This window comes from Charadrius vociferus, unplaced genomic scaffold (assembly GCF_000708025.1).
Source record: "Charadrius vociferus isolate BGI_N301 unplaced genomic scaffold, ASM70802v2 scaffold423, whole genome shotgun sequence".
In the NCBI taxonomy this organism is placed as follows: Eukaryota; Metazoa; Chordata; class Aves; order Charadriiformes; family Charadriidae; genus Charadrius; species Charadrius vociferus.
Window position 1 is genome coordinate 4,494,500 of NW_009648149.1, and position 15,449 is coordinate 4,509,948.

Consider the following 15,449-nt stretch of genomic DNA (forward strand, 5'->3'; position numbering starts at 1 on the left):
GTCTTCCAGGAGACCAGGATCTTACAGTTAAGGGTCTTGTTGAGACTGCAAAAATAGGAATTGTCCAACACTTCTACTGCCCATGCGCCGCAGTGATATGACTTCCTCAGTGCTTTGGGGATTTGCACATCACCACGTGCTGGGAACTGATTTGATTAAAGCTTGGGACCCAAAATAGCATCATCGCAATACAGTTCGGTTACATGCTGGTGTTATTGTCTACCGAGGTTACGAGAGCCCTGGTTATACTGGAATGCTCTTCCCTAATTTTTAGTAAATCTGGCGTGTTAAGGACTTTGTGAAGAGATGCATTTGGACATGTGAAGCTTCAAGGCAAAGTAATAGGCTTGAGGTTTCTGACTGACAAGACACATGTGAGTACATGCAAAATGTGCTTCTCCTGCTAAAAATAACATTTCTCCTGTCAACCACGATGCATCCACCCCCACAACACCACCCAGAAGAACACATTAACACCTTGGCTTTGCACGTAGCCCGATTCACAGCAGCCACAAGTGGTAGAGGGATCTGCACTCTGTGTGCATGCTGACAAATCATATGGCATAGCGAAGAACAGAGGAGTGAAACTGGGCTAGCAGAAGTTGACGCCTTATCATCACAGTCCCTTTGAGCATGCTGTAGGCTGACACCTCCACCAACCAAGTCATCTCCCCGATGCCAGGATGAAGAGCACGAGCCCACTATCCTGATTTAGCCTCTGGTAAGCGAGGCTTGGCTTGCCACACAGGGAAGAGTGGAATCGGTGCATTGATGCAAATGGGTACAGGAGCATCACGGGTGCACCAGCATGGGGACAAGCAAAGCACGTCCAACCACTGCTGCTCACAGCTGTGCTACGGTGATATGTAAAATATCCTTTATAGACCAATGATGTGAGATGCTTCCCCCGTTACTGCTCCCCATTTGGTGCCTAATAACATCCAGAAACCTGTAAATCATATTTCAAACCAAGAAGTGTTGGGTTGCAGATAGGTGTTAAGTCCTTCAAAAGGACTCCTGCGATAACTAAGGTGCAGGTCTGTCATAAAGCCTGTGTGTGCTCCTGCTGGCACTGCAGTCACCAAGGTAATGAAAGACACAGACAGCAAAGCTTTCAGAAGTGGTGAAAGACTAGAGAATACCAAAATTTTTTCCCCAATTATTAGTTCCCATGAAAATTTCATTTTTTTCCTGAAAAATTAAAACTCTGAAAAATGTTGAGGACAACTAAAAGTCACCATAGCTTGAATAAATAATCAGAAAAATTATTATTGACAGTTTTGCTTTAGTATAAATTTAGATTGTTTGCAAAGTAAATCCCGTGGGGGAAAAAAAAAAAAAAAGCTGGAAAAAAGTTATAGCCAAGATATTGGCAAGAAATGCAAGGTTGATCCATGGTCACAGAGGTCACTGTCAGTCCACTGCAGCCTTTCCCCGGGACAGCAGGAGGCTTTATTCAAAGGAGATTTTCAGAAAACCCAGGAGATTTAAATGCATAAGTTCCAATCTCTCCTTTAGCTGGCAAGAGCATGAGACTATGTTCTCACTCTCAAAATTAAGCTCCTTTAACCCTCATTTAGGTGGCTGGGCAGAGCCCTGGGCTCTTGCAGTGCTTCCCTTGCCTGAACTTCACCTGATGACTCTGGCAAAGCCGGGCAGGCTTTGGTGGGCACTGAAGGCACCCAGCCCTTTGCAGACAGTGCTTAGCGCTTAACAGGATCAGCCCCTTAACAACTTGTATGGTGTCCATCACCTCAGATGCCTTAACGTTTTTTAAATTATGCAACGCCCACCATATGTAATTAGCCAAGTAAGCTGCTTTCAACTAACCTCGAAAGTTTGTAATGCTTATAATCCCAGCTAGGTGTCCGTATAAAGGAGCTCCTTGTTAAGGGCAGAAGGGAGGAATATTCTTCTGTAAGAAAATTAGGGAGTTCACAGAGATGCAAAGCTAATGGATTGTAAGATTGCTTTCCTTGGCCAAAGGTTTGAGGTTTTGGGGTTGTTTTTGGAGATCCCAGTGTTTAAACTTAGTTATTCAGCAGGTGGTCTGGCACGAGCTCTACATGAGAAAGCAGCTCGCCCATAGCAAGTCCTGTCCCCCGTGAGCTATCAGCATCTTAGCTTGTTTCATTTTCTTTCCAGTCCTTTCTTACTCCTGTTTCAGCAAATGTAACACTAGCATCAAGTCCCTTCCTGGGATGAAAATCCGTGCGTTTATCAGCCAAGATGGACCTTCAGTTTTGGCCTGATGTGGTTTCTTTCTTGGAAAAGCTGAATGGGCGGACACTCTTGGTGGTTCTGGTCACTTTTCTTTTGATTATTGACCTTGTGAAAAAGAGGCGACCCAGGAATTTCCCTCCAGGGCCACAGCTCTTTCCTCTCGTGGGAACCTTTGTGGACTTTAAGCAGCCCCTCCATCTTGCGCTGCAGAAGGTAAGAGCTCCATGGACATTTCTCCTACTAACAATATATTACCTCTTCAGTGACTTTTGTCACCAAATCTGTGAAGCAAGAGCAGTGTCTGAAGAACTATCTATATAATAACCATGTATGAGAGACAACCCTTCCTGGTTTTATCTATTACTATCACCTCCTCTTCAATGGGAGTAGGAAGGTCCAATGGGAAAGAAACCCCTAATGGAGGAAGACCTACATGTTCCTCCTCTTTCTTCCCATTGACCATAATCATTTTCTGCTGGAGCCCAGGAAGTGCACGGAGAGGCTGGGCCAGGCTGAGGGAGGGATGGCAAGTGCTGTGTGAGAAATTAGCTGTTGGGACTGTGAACATCACCTCTGGAAATTGTGTTGTCATTGTCTTTGCTCATAGGCCAATGACTTGCCCCATTATATCTGAAAGAAACATCTAAGACCCTGCGTTAACCATCCCTGTGGGTTCTTCTGTGTAGCAGAAAGAGGCAGTGATTGCTCTGGAAAGGTTTCCAGAGCTTTGACTCCCATTAAAGCCAACAAAAGAGAGGTATATATGTTGAGTATGCATCTTGGAAAAAGTAACACTTGACTTTATGTTTGCAAATATCCTTTCTGGTTACTACTTATCCCTTGCTTTTCCTTAGCAGGCTGACACCAGCCTATCTACTCTGGGTTTTCACAGGTCACAAGTGTGAGAGTCCCCGAGGGTAACGTTAGGGGAAGGTTGAGGCAGTGTGCTCATAATATTTTGTCAATACACACAATTATTATTCATAAAATCAGTCGGATTCATTTACATGCACACAATGACTGAGACACCCATTTGGCCCTAGACTGGTTTTTTGAGTCACCATGGCAGTTCAGGGTGATCACGTGTGTCTTATCATGTAGACTCATACTGAGAAGAGGATGGCCTGAGCTCCTTGGCAGAGTGGGGACCAAGAGATGATATGATCACCCTTTGCTCTTATACATCAGTGAGTTGAATGCTGCACAGGAGACAGTAATGCCAGCAAAGTCCATGTAAGGAAAATGGCTATAATTTAGCCATAAATGCATTCAGGCTTAAAATTAGAAGTAGGTTTCTAGCCAATCAGCAGTTGGAGTCACTTGCTAAATGAGATAGCTGTAGCAAGAAACCACACTACTTTAGACAAGAAGTTGAAGAAAGGGATTATTTGCTGTGCTTTGCCCTCAGTGGCAAGAGCCTGGGCACTGTGACCAGGTCGTGTCTTCAGGTCTTGTACCCTTCCTGTAACAAAAAGAGATGGAGCAGATGCCCATTAGTTACACAGCAAGTAATGTCCTGATTACAAGTTAAATCGATGCAACCCCCTAGTGAAACACAGGTCATATCTGCGGAGAAATATAAGCAAACCATTTCTCTCATACCATACCTCTCCAGCATTTTTTACACCATCTCCAGCCTTCATAGAATAGTTTATGTTGGATGGGACCTGCAGACTTGGGTTTAGGTTTTTCTTAAGTCCCCTTGCTCCAAGCAGGACTAAATTCAAAGCTATATGCCGTTTCTCAAGGTCTTGTCCAGGTAAGTTTTGAAAATCTCCACCTTCATGCTCTCAGAGGGCAATGAACTCTCTTTCAGCTTACTGGTCGGTACGGGAACATCTTCAGCGTGCAGTTTGGAAGTCTGACTTTTGTGGTAGTCAACGGGTACCAAATGGTGAGAGAAGCTCTTGTCCACAAGGCTGAAATATTTACAGATCGGCCAAATATTCCACTTCTCCAAGAAATATTTAGAGGCTTTGGTAAGCACAGCTACCAGGATTTTGCTACAAGTTTTTCAACCATTTGCGATCATAACAATTAGAGTGAAAGAAACAGGGTGAATTCAACCCTTGGTAACCGCACCCATAAAAGCTTGCAGAGAGGAAGGCAAGAACAGAATTCAGTCCAATAATCTCACAGGTGTACATTTTAATCTCTCCAGGATTTTGGGATGATGATGGGATCAAAGTCAGGTCTTGATGAAAGAGAAAAAATAAACACAGGCTGCCCAGTGATCGATACACTTGAAGAGTTTTCCCCTTGGTTTTAATTTCTTCTTTACTTTTTCTCCTCTGGTTGCATATAGCTCCAGAGACGGGGTATGGTGCTCCTGCCTGCAGCTCTGCCAACAGCGTGATAGTACTTATAGTATTTTGGCTTACACCTTTTTTTCCCACGCAAAGTGACAAAGTAGCAGATTAAAGCAAATCCATAAAGCTAGATCTTTAGCATAAGCCAATTACTCTTGAATTTTAATTCAAGGCAAATTCAGGCAAAGCTACAGTTTTTCAGTGTCTACAGTGTTTGTTTGCTTCGGTTTGGGGTTTTTGTTCAAGACAAATGCCCATTTCTGAATCCTATCACTCTTACGTGACCCAGAGAGAGGTTTGTTCATTTGTTTTTCCACCTACAGGGCTCATATCATCAAATGGGCATATATGGAGGCAGCAGAGAAAGTTTGCTTCAGCAACACTGAAAAGCATTGCTGTAAGTTTTGAGGAAAAAGTGCAAGAGGAGAGCCGGTACCTTGTGGAGACGATCGAGGAGGAGAAAGGTGGGCGGTTAAGGTACAGCACTGTGCCCAAATCTTCCAGCTAAATAAACGACGAGAAGTAAAACTCTTACTCCGACGCAGCTCCTGACATGCAAAACATTGCTTCAATAGCCCAAATCTCATCTTACACTTCCAGACTCCACCTTTTAGCACTTCTTTCAGTCCTCAAGCCTACTATTTTAGTTCTTCCTCATTAATATTAAGCAAATACATACTAGGTGTTTATTAAGACTCGCATGTTTATATAGCTAAGAAAGTCTCTCCTGTATTCTGTGAAGGAATAAATGCAGCCCTCCTGCTATCAGGCATGCATGCTCAAAGGCTTAGTTAACCTCTGCTTGTCCTTGGTTTTGCAAAGTATTTTAAAACTTGTTTAGTCAGGCTTTCCTTTTGTATCGTGCACAGATGAAGCGTGTGCCTTGCTCTTTTATAGTCCAGCTTTTAAGAACTGCCAGAGGGATATTAGTAAGAATAATTTGTATGTTGGTACATGGGTGATGTTGCACTTCAGCTTTAAATAGAAGCAGATGGGGTTTAGCTAATTCTATGGAGCTATATATAGTAAACAAGAAAGATCTAAATAGGAATTGTGAAATTATATACTGAACTTGCTCCATTTTAATAGCTGTTGCACTGAACAGGCCAAATACTTCATGTTGCCAATTGATTATAGCTCTTTATAGTCCTAATCAATAAACTAATTAAGCTGCTGGTTTGGGCCTTTCTTCCCATTAGTACTGACAAATAGTGATCATGTCCATCACTCTAATATCTGAGCACCAGCCCAGTTTAATTACTTTCTTGAAGAGTGGAGAGATCAGCAGCCCCGTGCGGAGTGTGTTGCATTTCAAAGTGATGCTCCCCAGCGTAGAGACAGCAGCTCAGGGCTGGACTGGATTAGTCACTGATATTAGTCTCCCATATCATGGCAAGTAGCTCTCCAGGCTGCCTAAATGTGCCTTAGGAGATGGAGGTCTCTGCTCGATAGTTCTCCCAAGGAAGGCAGATGTGAAGAACGTTGCACCACACTTTGAGATTTTAGGAGCTATGCGCATCACATCTATGGGCCATATGAGCTATTGCTGGGTTTTATAGGTAGCTGCAAAGACTTGCAATCCTCACCCTCTCCCTGATCTCCTGTCCCACTTGATTTCTTTGTTGTGGACAGCTAAAGACCAGTGCAATGGCCTTTTTGCAGTGTGGTTAGTCCTGGGCTCCCTGCCCCAGGGTAAGCTTTGAGGGACCCTCTCTTGGCATTTAAAATTGGCACCAAAAACATGTTGGAGCATGCAAAACTGACAGCCATAGCGTGGCAACCCACTGGAAAACAGTTCAAATCCTGCTTTGGCAGCTCTGAGCTAACAATGTTGGTGTATCCCAGTAGCCTGAGCAGAAGATGGGAGGGGATGTCCTCAGAGAAAGGATGTCATGGCCCCACAACGTCCAACCTCCAATGGGGTGCTGAAGGTGATGGGGGTGGTGAGGCCCCCAGGACATGGGGTGAAGCCTTAGCATCACCATGGGTGAAAAGTATGTGAGGTCTCACCCCAACTTTGCAACTGTTGATCTGGTAGAGAATGTCGTTTTGACTGAGACTTTAAAGAAAAAAGAAAAAAAAAAAAAGTAAATTGTCTTCTTTAATTTTGCTTACTCCAGGACAACCATTTGACCCTCATTACAAAATTAATAGCGCTGTTTCAAATATCATCTGTTCCATAACTTTTGGGAACCGCTTCGACTACCATGACAATCGTTTCCAGGAATTACTGCACTCACTGGCTGAAATGCTGCTGCTCATCGGAAGTTTCTGGGGCCAGGTAAAGCCAGTCAGACGATTTTCTAGCTTCAGCTGCATGTAAGAGCTCAGAAACTGGAGTTTCTAAGGCACTGATGTAATCTGCTTTTCCCTGTAGAAAAAGACTCTTGTTATAAGGGAAATGACCACGAGTATTGTTTTACATTAGACTGGGTTTACACACGAAATCCATCAGGAAAACAAGGAAACAAGTTAAAATTATTGAGGGTCATGGAGAAAAGACACTGCAGGATTGTACAACAAACCTTATGCCTGACATAACTGAAGAGCAATGGAAAAACCTTAAGAATATCTGTTTCTACAAAAAGAAGAGTCAATTAGTAGCACTCTCAGTGAAAATTCCCTTCTTTTCCCCCACCCCTTTCCCAACCAGTTTCTCAAATAACTTATTTAAGGACAAAACTGTCTGAGAGTCCAGGTTTATGACCCAAGTAGGTGGATTTGGGGACAGACTGCTCATAGCTTCTGCATGGCTGCACACCACGGGCCAGCTCTGACCTCTGTCCCCTTCATGGATCCCAACACTAAGGGGGTCCTCTGCATACACACTAATTTATGACTCTGGTGGCCACCTCACATTAGGTGACAGTTTTGGCCACCTAATATTAGAGAATTTTATAAGCAGAAAGCATCTGGCCAATTCTTACCTTGTTTGTACTTGTTTACATCTGTGTAACTAAATTGACCTTTGCAGAAAAACTGATTTTTTCCTGGTAGCAAGCAGAGCTCATAAACTGTACTATCACCTGAACTGTGATACCTGCTTTTTTTTCAACTCAAGAAATGCTCTTTTGCTCTATTTGATTTCTCACCAGCTGTATAATGCTTTTCCTCTGGTCATGAGATGGCTACCAGGACCCTTTAGGAAAATCTTCAGGCACTGGGAGAAACTTCAATATTTTGTGAAGGGAGTGATCGCAAAGCACAAGGAGGACTTGGACCCATCTGAGGCAGGAGATTATATTGACTGTTACCTGAAGGAAATAGCAAAAGTAAGAGAGAAATACCTAAAGCCACCTAAAGCTTAATGCAAGAAATTAGCAGACAGGACTCAAAGCTGTTTTGTCACAGGAGCCCGTGCCTCACACATTGCCTTTCCTCCCTACCTCTTCCACGTCAAACATTTTAGCAACAGCAGGAGCCTGATCACTTTGAAAACACACAGATTTTATATATATATATATATATTTTTTTTTTACATTTGAAAGTATTTACACTCTGTCTTCTTCCATTTTTCATTCTGTCACACGGCGTAGGAGGACTCTCAGGGAACATGTTCACGTTTCTATGAGAGCTCGCAGGCCTGTGTTTGCCATTGTGAAACTTCACATTTAAAAATGCTACCTGCTTTCAAAAGTTGCTCTACAGCAAATAGGGTGTCTTGCAAAGCAGTCCACGGGGCTTGAAATTCAGTGAAAGTAAGGGGTAGAAATTTCCAAGTCCAGAAATGACAGATAATAAAATGGCAGTAGGACTTAACTTATGTATGGTTTTGGATTGGGTTCTTGAAAGCATCGCCTGCCTAATAAGAGTTTTCATTGCCATGCTTTTCCCCAAGTTTAAGGGTGACACTAGCTCATATTTCCATGAGGAAAACCTCCTGTGCTCCACCCTGGACCTCTTCTTAACTGGGACTGAAACGACGGCAACCGCCATCCGCTGGGCACTGCTCTACATGGCCACGTACCCCCACATTCAAGGTAGGGCCACTGATGGGTCCTTCGTTTAGCCCATAACCAGATAAATGAAACTCAGAAAATGGAGTTATTTCCGTCTTTACGACATGTTGGATATGCCTATGCCACAGGTTTTGTATTGGGAACCTTCTGAGCACAGGTGTTTGGTTTTTTTTTTCTTTCCGTAGAGAAAGTGCAGCTTGAAATCGACACGGTGATTGGCCAGTCCCGCCAGCCCACCATGGCTGACAAGGAGAACATGCCATACACCAGCGCGGTGCTGAGTGAGGTCCTGCGGATGGGAAACGTCGTGCCACTGGGGGTGCCCAGGATGTCCACCAGTGACACCACCCTGGGAGGATTCCACCTACCCAAAGTATGTGGAGACCACCAACCCTACCATTGCCCCACCAGAGTAAGATCTTCATGGCTCAAATCCCAAATCTCACCTGGAGGGGAACCAACCAGCAGGACCTTATGGAAGTATCACAGTTCTATAGAAAATACAAGCCTTCCTGATGGATGTTGTAGGGCTCTTATGGGTCTCATCTCCTTATGGAGGAGAATTGTGAAATCCTACAGTGTTGGTCATAATTTTAAGTTTCACAAAGTTTATCCCTTAAATTTTATACAAGATGTCCTCCAGGCATTATGGGAATAGAGGGCCAAGAAAAGCAGGAAAGCAAACAGTTTGGGTGTTAAAAATAATCTATTAAAATTAGCACTTGATAAAAGCCAGGTAATAGGTATTGATGTGTACACGCTGTCCTAGCATTATGAAAGCAAATATGAGATTTAGATATACCTACTCTCTTCCATGTATATGATTGGTTGCTTTAGGGAAAATTAGAAATAAAAAAGTCTGTGCAGTTTGCTCCACACTGATTAAAATATTTTTCTTTTTCTGATGGAGGATGTGGAGATGAACCAGATCAGGTTTTATAAGAAAAAGCACAATAAAGCAGATCGATGAAAAATTATTTGGTTATATGGCTTCAAATTCCTATGGAAACACAACATTATCAATTTAAAGATGGTTTATATTAACATCACCAGTGACAGCAGCACAAGGTACGGATCAACACTATGGTGATATATAGAGGAGCACAGAAGTGAACAATCCTGTAGGCTTTCACCCTCATTTAATTACATAGCTTAGGAAAAAAAACCATTTTGCCCTAAAAAAAACCCCAGTAGTTTACATTGTGTGTGGAATAGAGCTAATAATAAATTAGTCTGACAACATGTCAGCTCTTCTCCTTCACATAATCACCCGTTTTCTTCACCTCTTGCAGGGCACCACCCTGATGACCAGCCTGACTTCGATAATGTTCGACAAAAACGTGTGGGAGACTCCAGACACCTTTAATCCCGAACATTTCCTGGAAAACGGCCAGTACAGGAGGCGGGAGGCTTTTCTGCCCTTCTCTGCAGGTAGAATGATGGATGGGGAGGTGGTTTTCCTTTTTGCAATGCTTCCCCACCCCCCCCCAAGACACCAGAGTAGGGGGTACTGCTCCTTCTCCAGCTTTCAGCCCATCCCCACGGTGAAAATCCCAGAAACAGTTAATGCTGACTGCTCGGAGCAGGAGGGAAATCAATTTGTCATTGTAGGATGAAAAAAATAAGGCTTTTTCCTCTTGTGCAAGCTGCGTAAATGGTGGGTTTTTTCCCCCGAGCTTCCCCTCTTCATCTATCCGAACAGACGATGCAGTTTGCTCAGCAGTAAACTTCTGGGGAAGGTTTCTGCAAAATGTGTGGGTGAACATTGCCACCTAACCTTTCGAGGAAGAAAAGCTCCCACAGCCTGTGCAGCGCAGCGTGTGTGAGAGGAGCCCGAGTGGTGGTTGAAGCTTGCTTGGGACTCAGTGAAGTTGTTTTTGCTCCTTTTCCAGGCAAGCGGGCTTGTCCCGGGGAGCAGCTCGCCAGGACCGAGCTCTTCATCTTCTTCACAGCCCTCCTGCAGAAGTTCACCTTCCGGGCACCAGCAGCCACCACGCTGACATTCGCCTTCACGCTCAGCCTCACACGCTGCCCCAAACCCTTCCAGATCTGTGCGCTCCCTCGCGACTAATGGTGGCGTAGGACCACACTGTGCCCCCTCCCCCGCAACTTCAGCCCTCCGCAAGCTAGAAAGCATCCCTTCTCCATTTGCCCTGTAGATTTGGGGCTAAAATGATGGGTCATGGGCATCTAGCACCCACCAACTGTAGGTGGCAGTGGAAAGGGCAGGAGGGCCACATCCTGCACACTGCAACAAGGACAACACTTGGGGCTCTTCCCTTCACCTCCTGCCTCCTTCCCTCTATCAGTTTGACAAAATGCATGAATTTCAAAGGCTTATTACTTAATTCTCACCATTAGTACCTCCCAGAAAGGTGTCTGCCACCTGCAAAACCATGGGCACCGTCGGGTCCACAGTGGCTCTTCCACAGGGGATATGTCCAGCACCTAGAGAACATTTAGCAACCCCTAAATCCCAACGCTGCAGCACCCTAAATGGCCATGGGGGGTGTTTTCTGAGGACTCCCTGGTCAGTGACAGCAGCTAGCGTTAGACGCACAGGCTCTGGGTTCGTGCCTCAGTGCCAGTTTGGACTTCCAGGTGGCCATGGCTGAATCCAAGGCTTAGGTGGCCTCAGCCTCGGCTTGGTAGGTGCTCCCCCACACCACCATGTTGTTGCTTTGCAAAGGAAACAGAGATCCTTGCAGCAGGAACATGCATTTTTTTGATGTCATACACTTATAGAATCATAGAATAGTTTGGGTTGGAAGAGGCCTTTAAAGGTCATCTAGTCCAACCATCCTCCAATAAGCAGGGACATCTTCAGCTAGATGAGGTTGCTCAGAGCCCTGTCCAAGCTGACCTGGAATGTTTTCAGGGATGGCGCAATATTTCACCACCTTCATTGTAAAAAAATTCTTCATTATATCTAGTCTAAATCTTCCAAAATCTTTAGTTTAAAACCATTATATGGAAGTTTTAATTAGGAGGCTACAGGGTGGTAGAAGTAGGTTCTGCCAGAGGCCAACCCAAGTGGGATCGCACGAGGAGCCATGCCATACCAAAAAAAATGCAGTATTGCAATTGTGTGAGCAGGAAAGGTTTATCCAAAAAGATTTGCTGTAGTAAAATACAGAACAGGGAAGAAAAGTTGCAAAAAAAATAATGGCATGTGGTTGCTCAGGAGTAGTTTAGCTGAAGCCCAACAGAAACCAAAGCAGCAGAGAGTGTCGGAAGGGTCGTGCCCGCAGTGTCTCGCTGCTGGCCGCCAGGAAGGAAACGGCGGTGCAGAGGCTTTACAGTGGGAAGTTACGAGCTCACCCACTTCCCTTCCACTTCTGGCAAAGATCTGTGGCCATGCATGGTGGGCATGTCCACAGTGTAGGGCCGAGGAGGTGGCTCGGGGTCACGGCACTGCCTGTGATGGAGACACTGCTCCTGCCCATACCAGGGTCTCTTTGGAAAAGAGTTAATTAAACACCAAACTTGTAGAGAATTTTTCCATTTATGTGACCAAACATTAATGCCTAGAAATGCTGTTTCCTGTGTGCTTTTGTTTGGAATATAGTCACAGCAAAGATAATTTTTTTTTTACTTCTCACCTTCCATAAGTGACTTTTCTGTGTGCGCAGATGTAGGATAGTGAAGAGTTAACAGGAAAACAGGATTAAATCAAGTTTCATTTCCACCGTCTTTAGCCTCCATCTCTGGCAACAACGGCCTTCGCTGGGTTACAAAGCAATCGCTGTGCAGTGGCAGATTTATGCCACATGGGAGAGTCCTTTGCACATCGCATCCCTTCCACTCCCGGCACACAGGGATTTTGTCAGTGAGCCGTCCTTCTAGCTGATCATTGTAATCCTACTGCATTTTTAATTGATGTTGTGCAAATATAGGCTCCCGCGTTTGGTTGTTTTTTTTTTTTTTCTTTCTAAAAGAGAAAACTTCAAAGGTCTATGGACTTTTTTTCACCTCTGAAGATTTCAAAGCCATTCAGGACTAAACACTGGTTTCTCTCCATTTTTTTTATTCGCTCTGGTGTAGGACTGACCACTGGTATGCGGCTGCAGCCTGTATTATTTGCACTGGCTTAGCAAACAAATGTTGATCTCTACCCTCTTCCATTTCAAACTTGCCTTTCCCTCTTACTTTAGGGTTTCCTTCCCTAGTCATGGAGAGAATAAATGATTCAAATCACCTTCTTTTTCTTTGGGTTTTTTTTTTTAATCAGTTGTGAACCCTCTCCACGCCCTTTTTAAATTTAACGATCCCATACCATAAAGGAAGGAGGGATTAATTTCTTTATTTTTTGAGTGAAACATCTCATGTAAGTGAAGGTGAACATGTTCATCTCCACAAACTCACGTTTAAGTGCGCTTAAAAGCCATAGACAAAAAGAGAGATTCTCCTCGAAAACAGTTTTTTCCCCTTGAAGTTCCACAAAAAACCAGTGACTTAACTTTTTCAAGTTCAGTGATTTAACTTTTTCAAGTTTTTCAAGTGTAACACTTATGCAGCAGCTTCACTCTCTCGTGTATGACATCGCTCCAGCAGCACTGCTGCATCTCTGTCTCTTGTCTTTGGCACTGGACAACCCCACCGGCCACAACTGTTGTCCCCAAAAGAGAGCAAATGTACCCAAACTGTGCTCTGGAGCATGAGGTGGGAGCTGATGATCGCCAAGAGCCACGCAGAGCCGCAGGGTGCAGCGTCAAACTGCTGCTGAGAACCCCCCTGCTTCTTTCACAATAAAACTCAACACATATGTCAAAATTAAATGTGGCGTACATCTACTCTTAGATGGGAAAATTTGTCCCAGGCTGTTACCGGCTGCCACCAAAGGGCCACAGCCTGCCGAGCTGGGCATCTGCTCGGGCTTTTCAGCACCCGCCTTAGCTTTGTCGGGCTTTGGGCACAGCTTCAGCGTGGGCTATGGGGTCAGAGGTGGGAAGGGATGGCTGGAGGCAGGACCAACCCCATGACCGGTGTGGGATGCTCTGCTCAGCGCTCATCTGGCGGAGATCAGGAAATGACAGTGCTCAGAAAGCGCCGCAGATCGTGCAGGCGGCTGTGTGCTTCCAGCCCGCGTCCCTCTGACGCACTGAAACCTCAACCCACCAGTCAGATGGTTTGTGACAGCTTTATGTAACCTTATCTCGGATGTCCCCACTGACCCGAGGCGGGGTCCGGGACTCTTTGTACTGGCGAAAGAGCTTCTGCAAACGAGGAAAGCGCGAGACACCCGGAGAGGTTGGAGCCTCCCTGACACTGAGAAGCCAACGCCGGGACGCAGCACGGTGAGGGCACCACGGGGAGGGGAGAGCAGGGCTCACGCAGAGCCAGGGGCTGCTGGGAATGGCACGGCGATGCTGCCGGAAGATTTCCATCCCGGATCTGCCACACTCGTTTCTGTCCTTTAGGCAAGGAGGTGGATCACGGGTTTTGTAAAGCACTGGTGGGAGGTGGGAGGGGAAAGGGGGAACTGGGGGTGTTTTGTTTCGTGGTTTTTTTGGTTTTTTTTTTCCAGTGAGATCAGAGGAAATGCACGAGCTTAATCAGGAAGGGGTTTCATCAAACGGTCCTCGCTGAAACCTGGGAAAGCAGGAATCAGAGCATAGCCTCCAGGGCAGGTCAGCAAAAGCTACTCCATGCTGTCTTGTGTTTGCACCCACAGCTGCGCCAGCACATCACCCTCTCCCCCTGTCCCTGGGGGGTTCGGTGGTGCACCGTGAGCTTGACCTGCCCTGACCTACTGCAGGACACATCCCTACGGAGCCCCACCATCCAGCCATGCTGCGCTTCCTCTGGGACAGCATCTCCTTACAGACGATCCTCGTCTTCCTCGTCGTCTTTCTGCTCATTGCCGACTACATGAAGAACAGAAAGCCAAAGAACTTCCCTCCCAGCCCCTTCTCCATCCCCTTCCTGGGGAACATCCAACTGCTGAACTCCAGCAATCCCCAACTCAGGGTGCAGGAGGTACAGGCATGGTGGGCACCATGGGGAAGGGGGTGGAGGGGATTGCAACTATGCAACTTTTGAAGCGCGGGGCAAGGGTTAACCCAAACGCCATGGCCCATGAGGACTCAGAGGAGCTCACCCTAAGGGTAGGCAGGAGATTTGCTCTTGGTCAGCAGCAACGTGGATGAAGTTTGCCCGGGTACAAGGAGGGGGACAACTGTGGAGGGATCCTTTGGGCAAAGGGTGCAGCATGACACCACGGGGGCAGTCACAGCTGTAGGAGCCCTATAGTTCTGACCAGGGACTGGAAGGGCATTTGGGAAGGGAGTGAAACAAAAGCTGAAAAAACACAGGACTGAAAAATCAAACCTGGAGAGTTTGACTTGATTTATGGTGATCAGTGAGTCGGGAAATGAGGAAACAAAAAAGACTGCATGCAGACAAGGAAAAAGTTGTGTAAACACCCCATCTCCTCTCCCGGTCTCAGCTTCCCTTAAAGCAGGCAGGTGTGTAAACATCCCATCTCCTCTCCCGGTCTCAGCTTCCCTTATTTTCACCCAGGGCCCCTGCCAGGCTTGTCCCTGTCCTGACAGACACATTAATTGCAAATGAAACCCCTTTTATTTCCACCCACACCCCTCCCCAGCTTACTGAAAAATACGGGGACATCTTCAGCATGCGACTGGGCAGCACATCGTTTGTGCTTGTAAGTGGGCTGCAGATGACTAAGGAAGCTCTTGTAAACCAAGGGGAAAACTTCCTGGATCGCCCTGAAATGCCTATTGACAAGGAGGTCTTCACCAACATGGGTGAGTTATCTCTCAGCACACATATCTCAGCTGTAAGGTCAAAGCATTGACCCTGCTGAGGTCCAAGATGGCTGGAGATAAGGCAGAGCTCTGGAGATTTTTCCCCTTGGTGGAGGGATCTGCCTTGGGTCATGGTGGTGTGTTTCTTCCAGGACTGATCTCCTCCAACGGACACTTGTGGAAGCAGC

At 45.8% G+C, this 15,449-nt stretch overlaps 1 protein-coding gene across 1 annotated transcript; it reads left to right on the forward strand.

Moving 5' to 3' along the window:
* Window positions 1–2,229: 2,229 nt before the first annotated feature.
* LOC104285547 (cytochrome P450 2J2) lies at window positions 2,230–10,562 on the forward strand. Its single transcript, XM_009884012.1, has 9 exons — window positions 2,230–2,436; window positions 4,040–4,202; window positions 4,856–4,996; window positions 6,653–6,813; window positions 7,628–7,804; window positions 8,371–8,512; window positions 8,677–8,864; window positions 9,784–9,922; window positions 10,384–10,562. The coding sequence occupies exons 1-9, from the start codon at window positions 2,230–2,232 to the stop codon at window positions 10,560–10,562; spliced, it is 1,497 nt and encodes a 498-aa protein (XP_009882314.1).
* Window positions 10,563–15,449: the final 4,887 nt, after the last annotated feature.

Excerpts from the sequence above, each read along its gene's own strand:
- LOC104285547 (XM_009884012.1), top strand. The coding sequence starts at position 2,230 with ATGGACCTTCAGTTTTGGCCTGATGTGGTTTCTTTCTTGGAAAAGCTG. Across the intron at positions 6,814-7,627 it reads TCGGAAGTTTCTGGGGCCAG|CTGTATAATGCTTTTCCTCT; the intron begins GTAAAGCCAGTC and ends ATTTCTCACCAG. Across the intron at positions 8,513-8,676 it reads CACGTACCCCCACATTCAAG|AGAAAGTGCAGCTTGAAATC; the intron begins GTAGGGCCACTG and ends TTCTTTCCGTAG.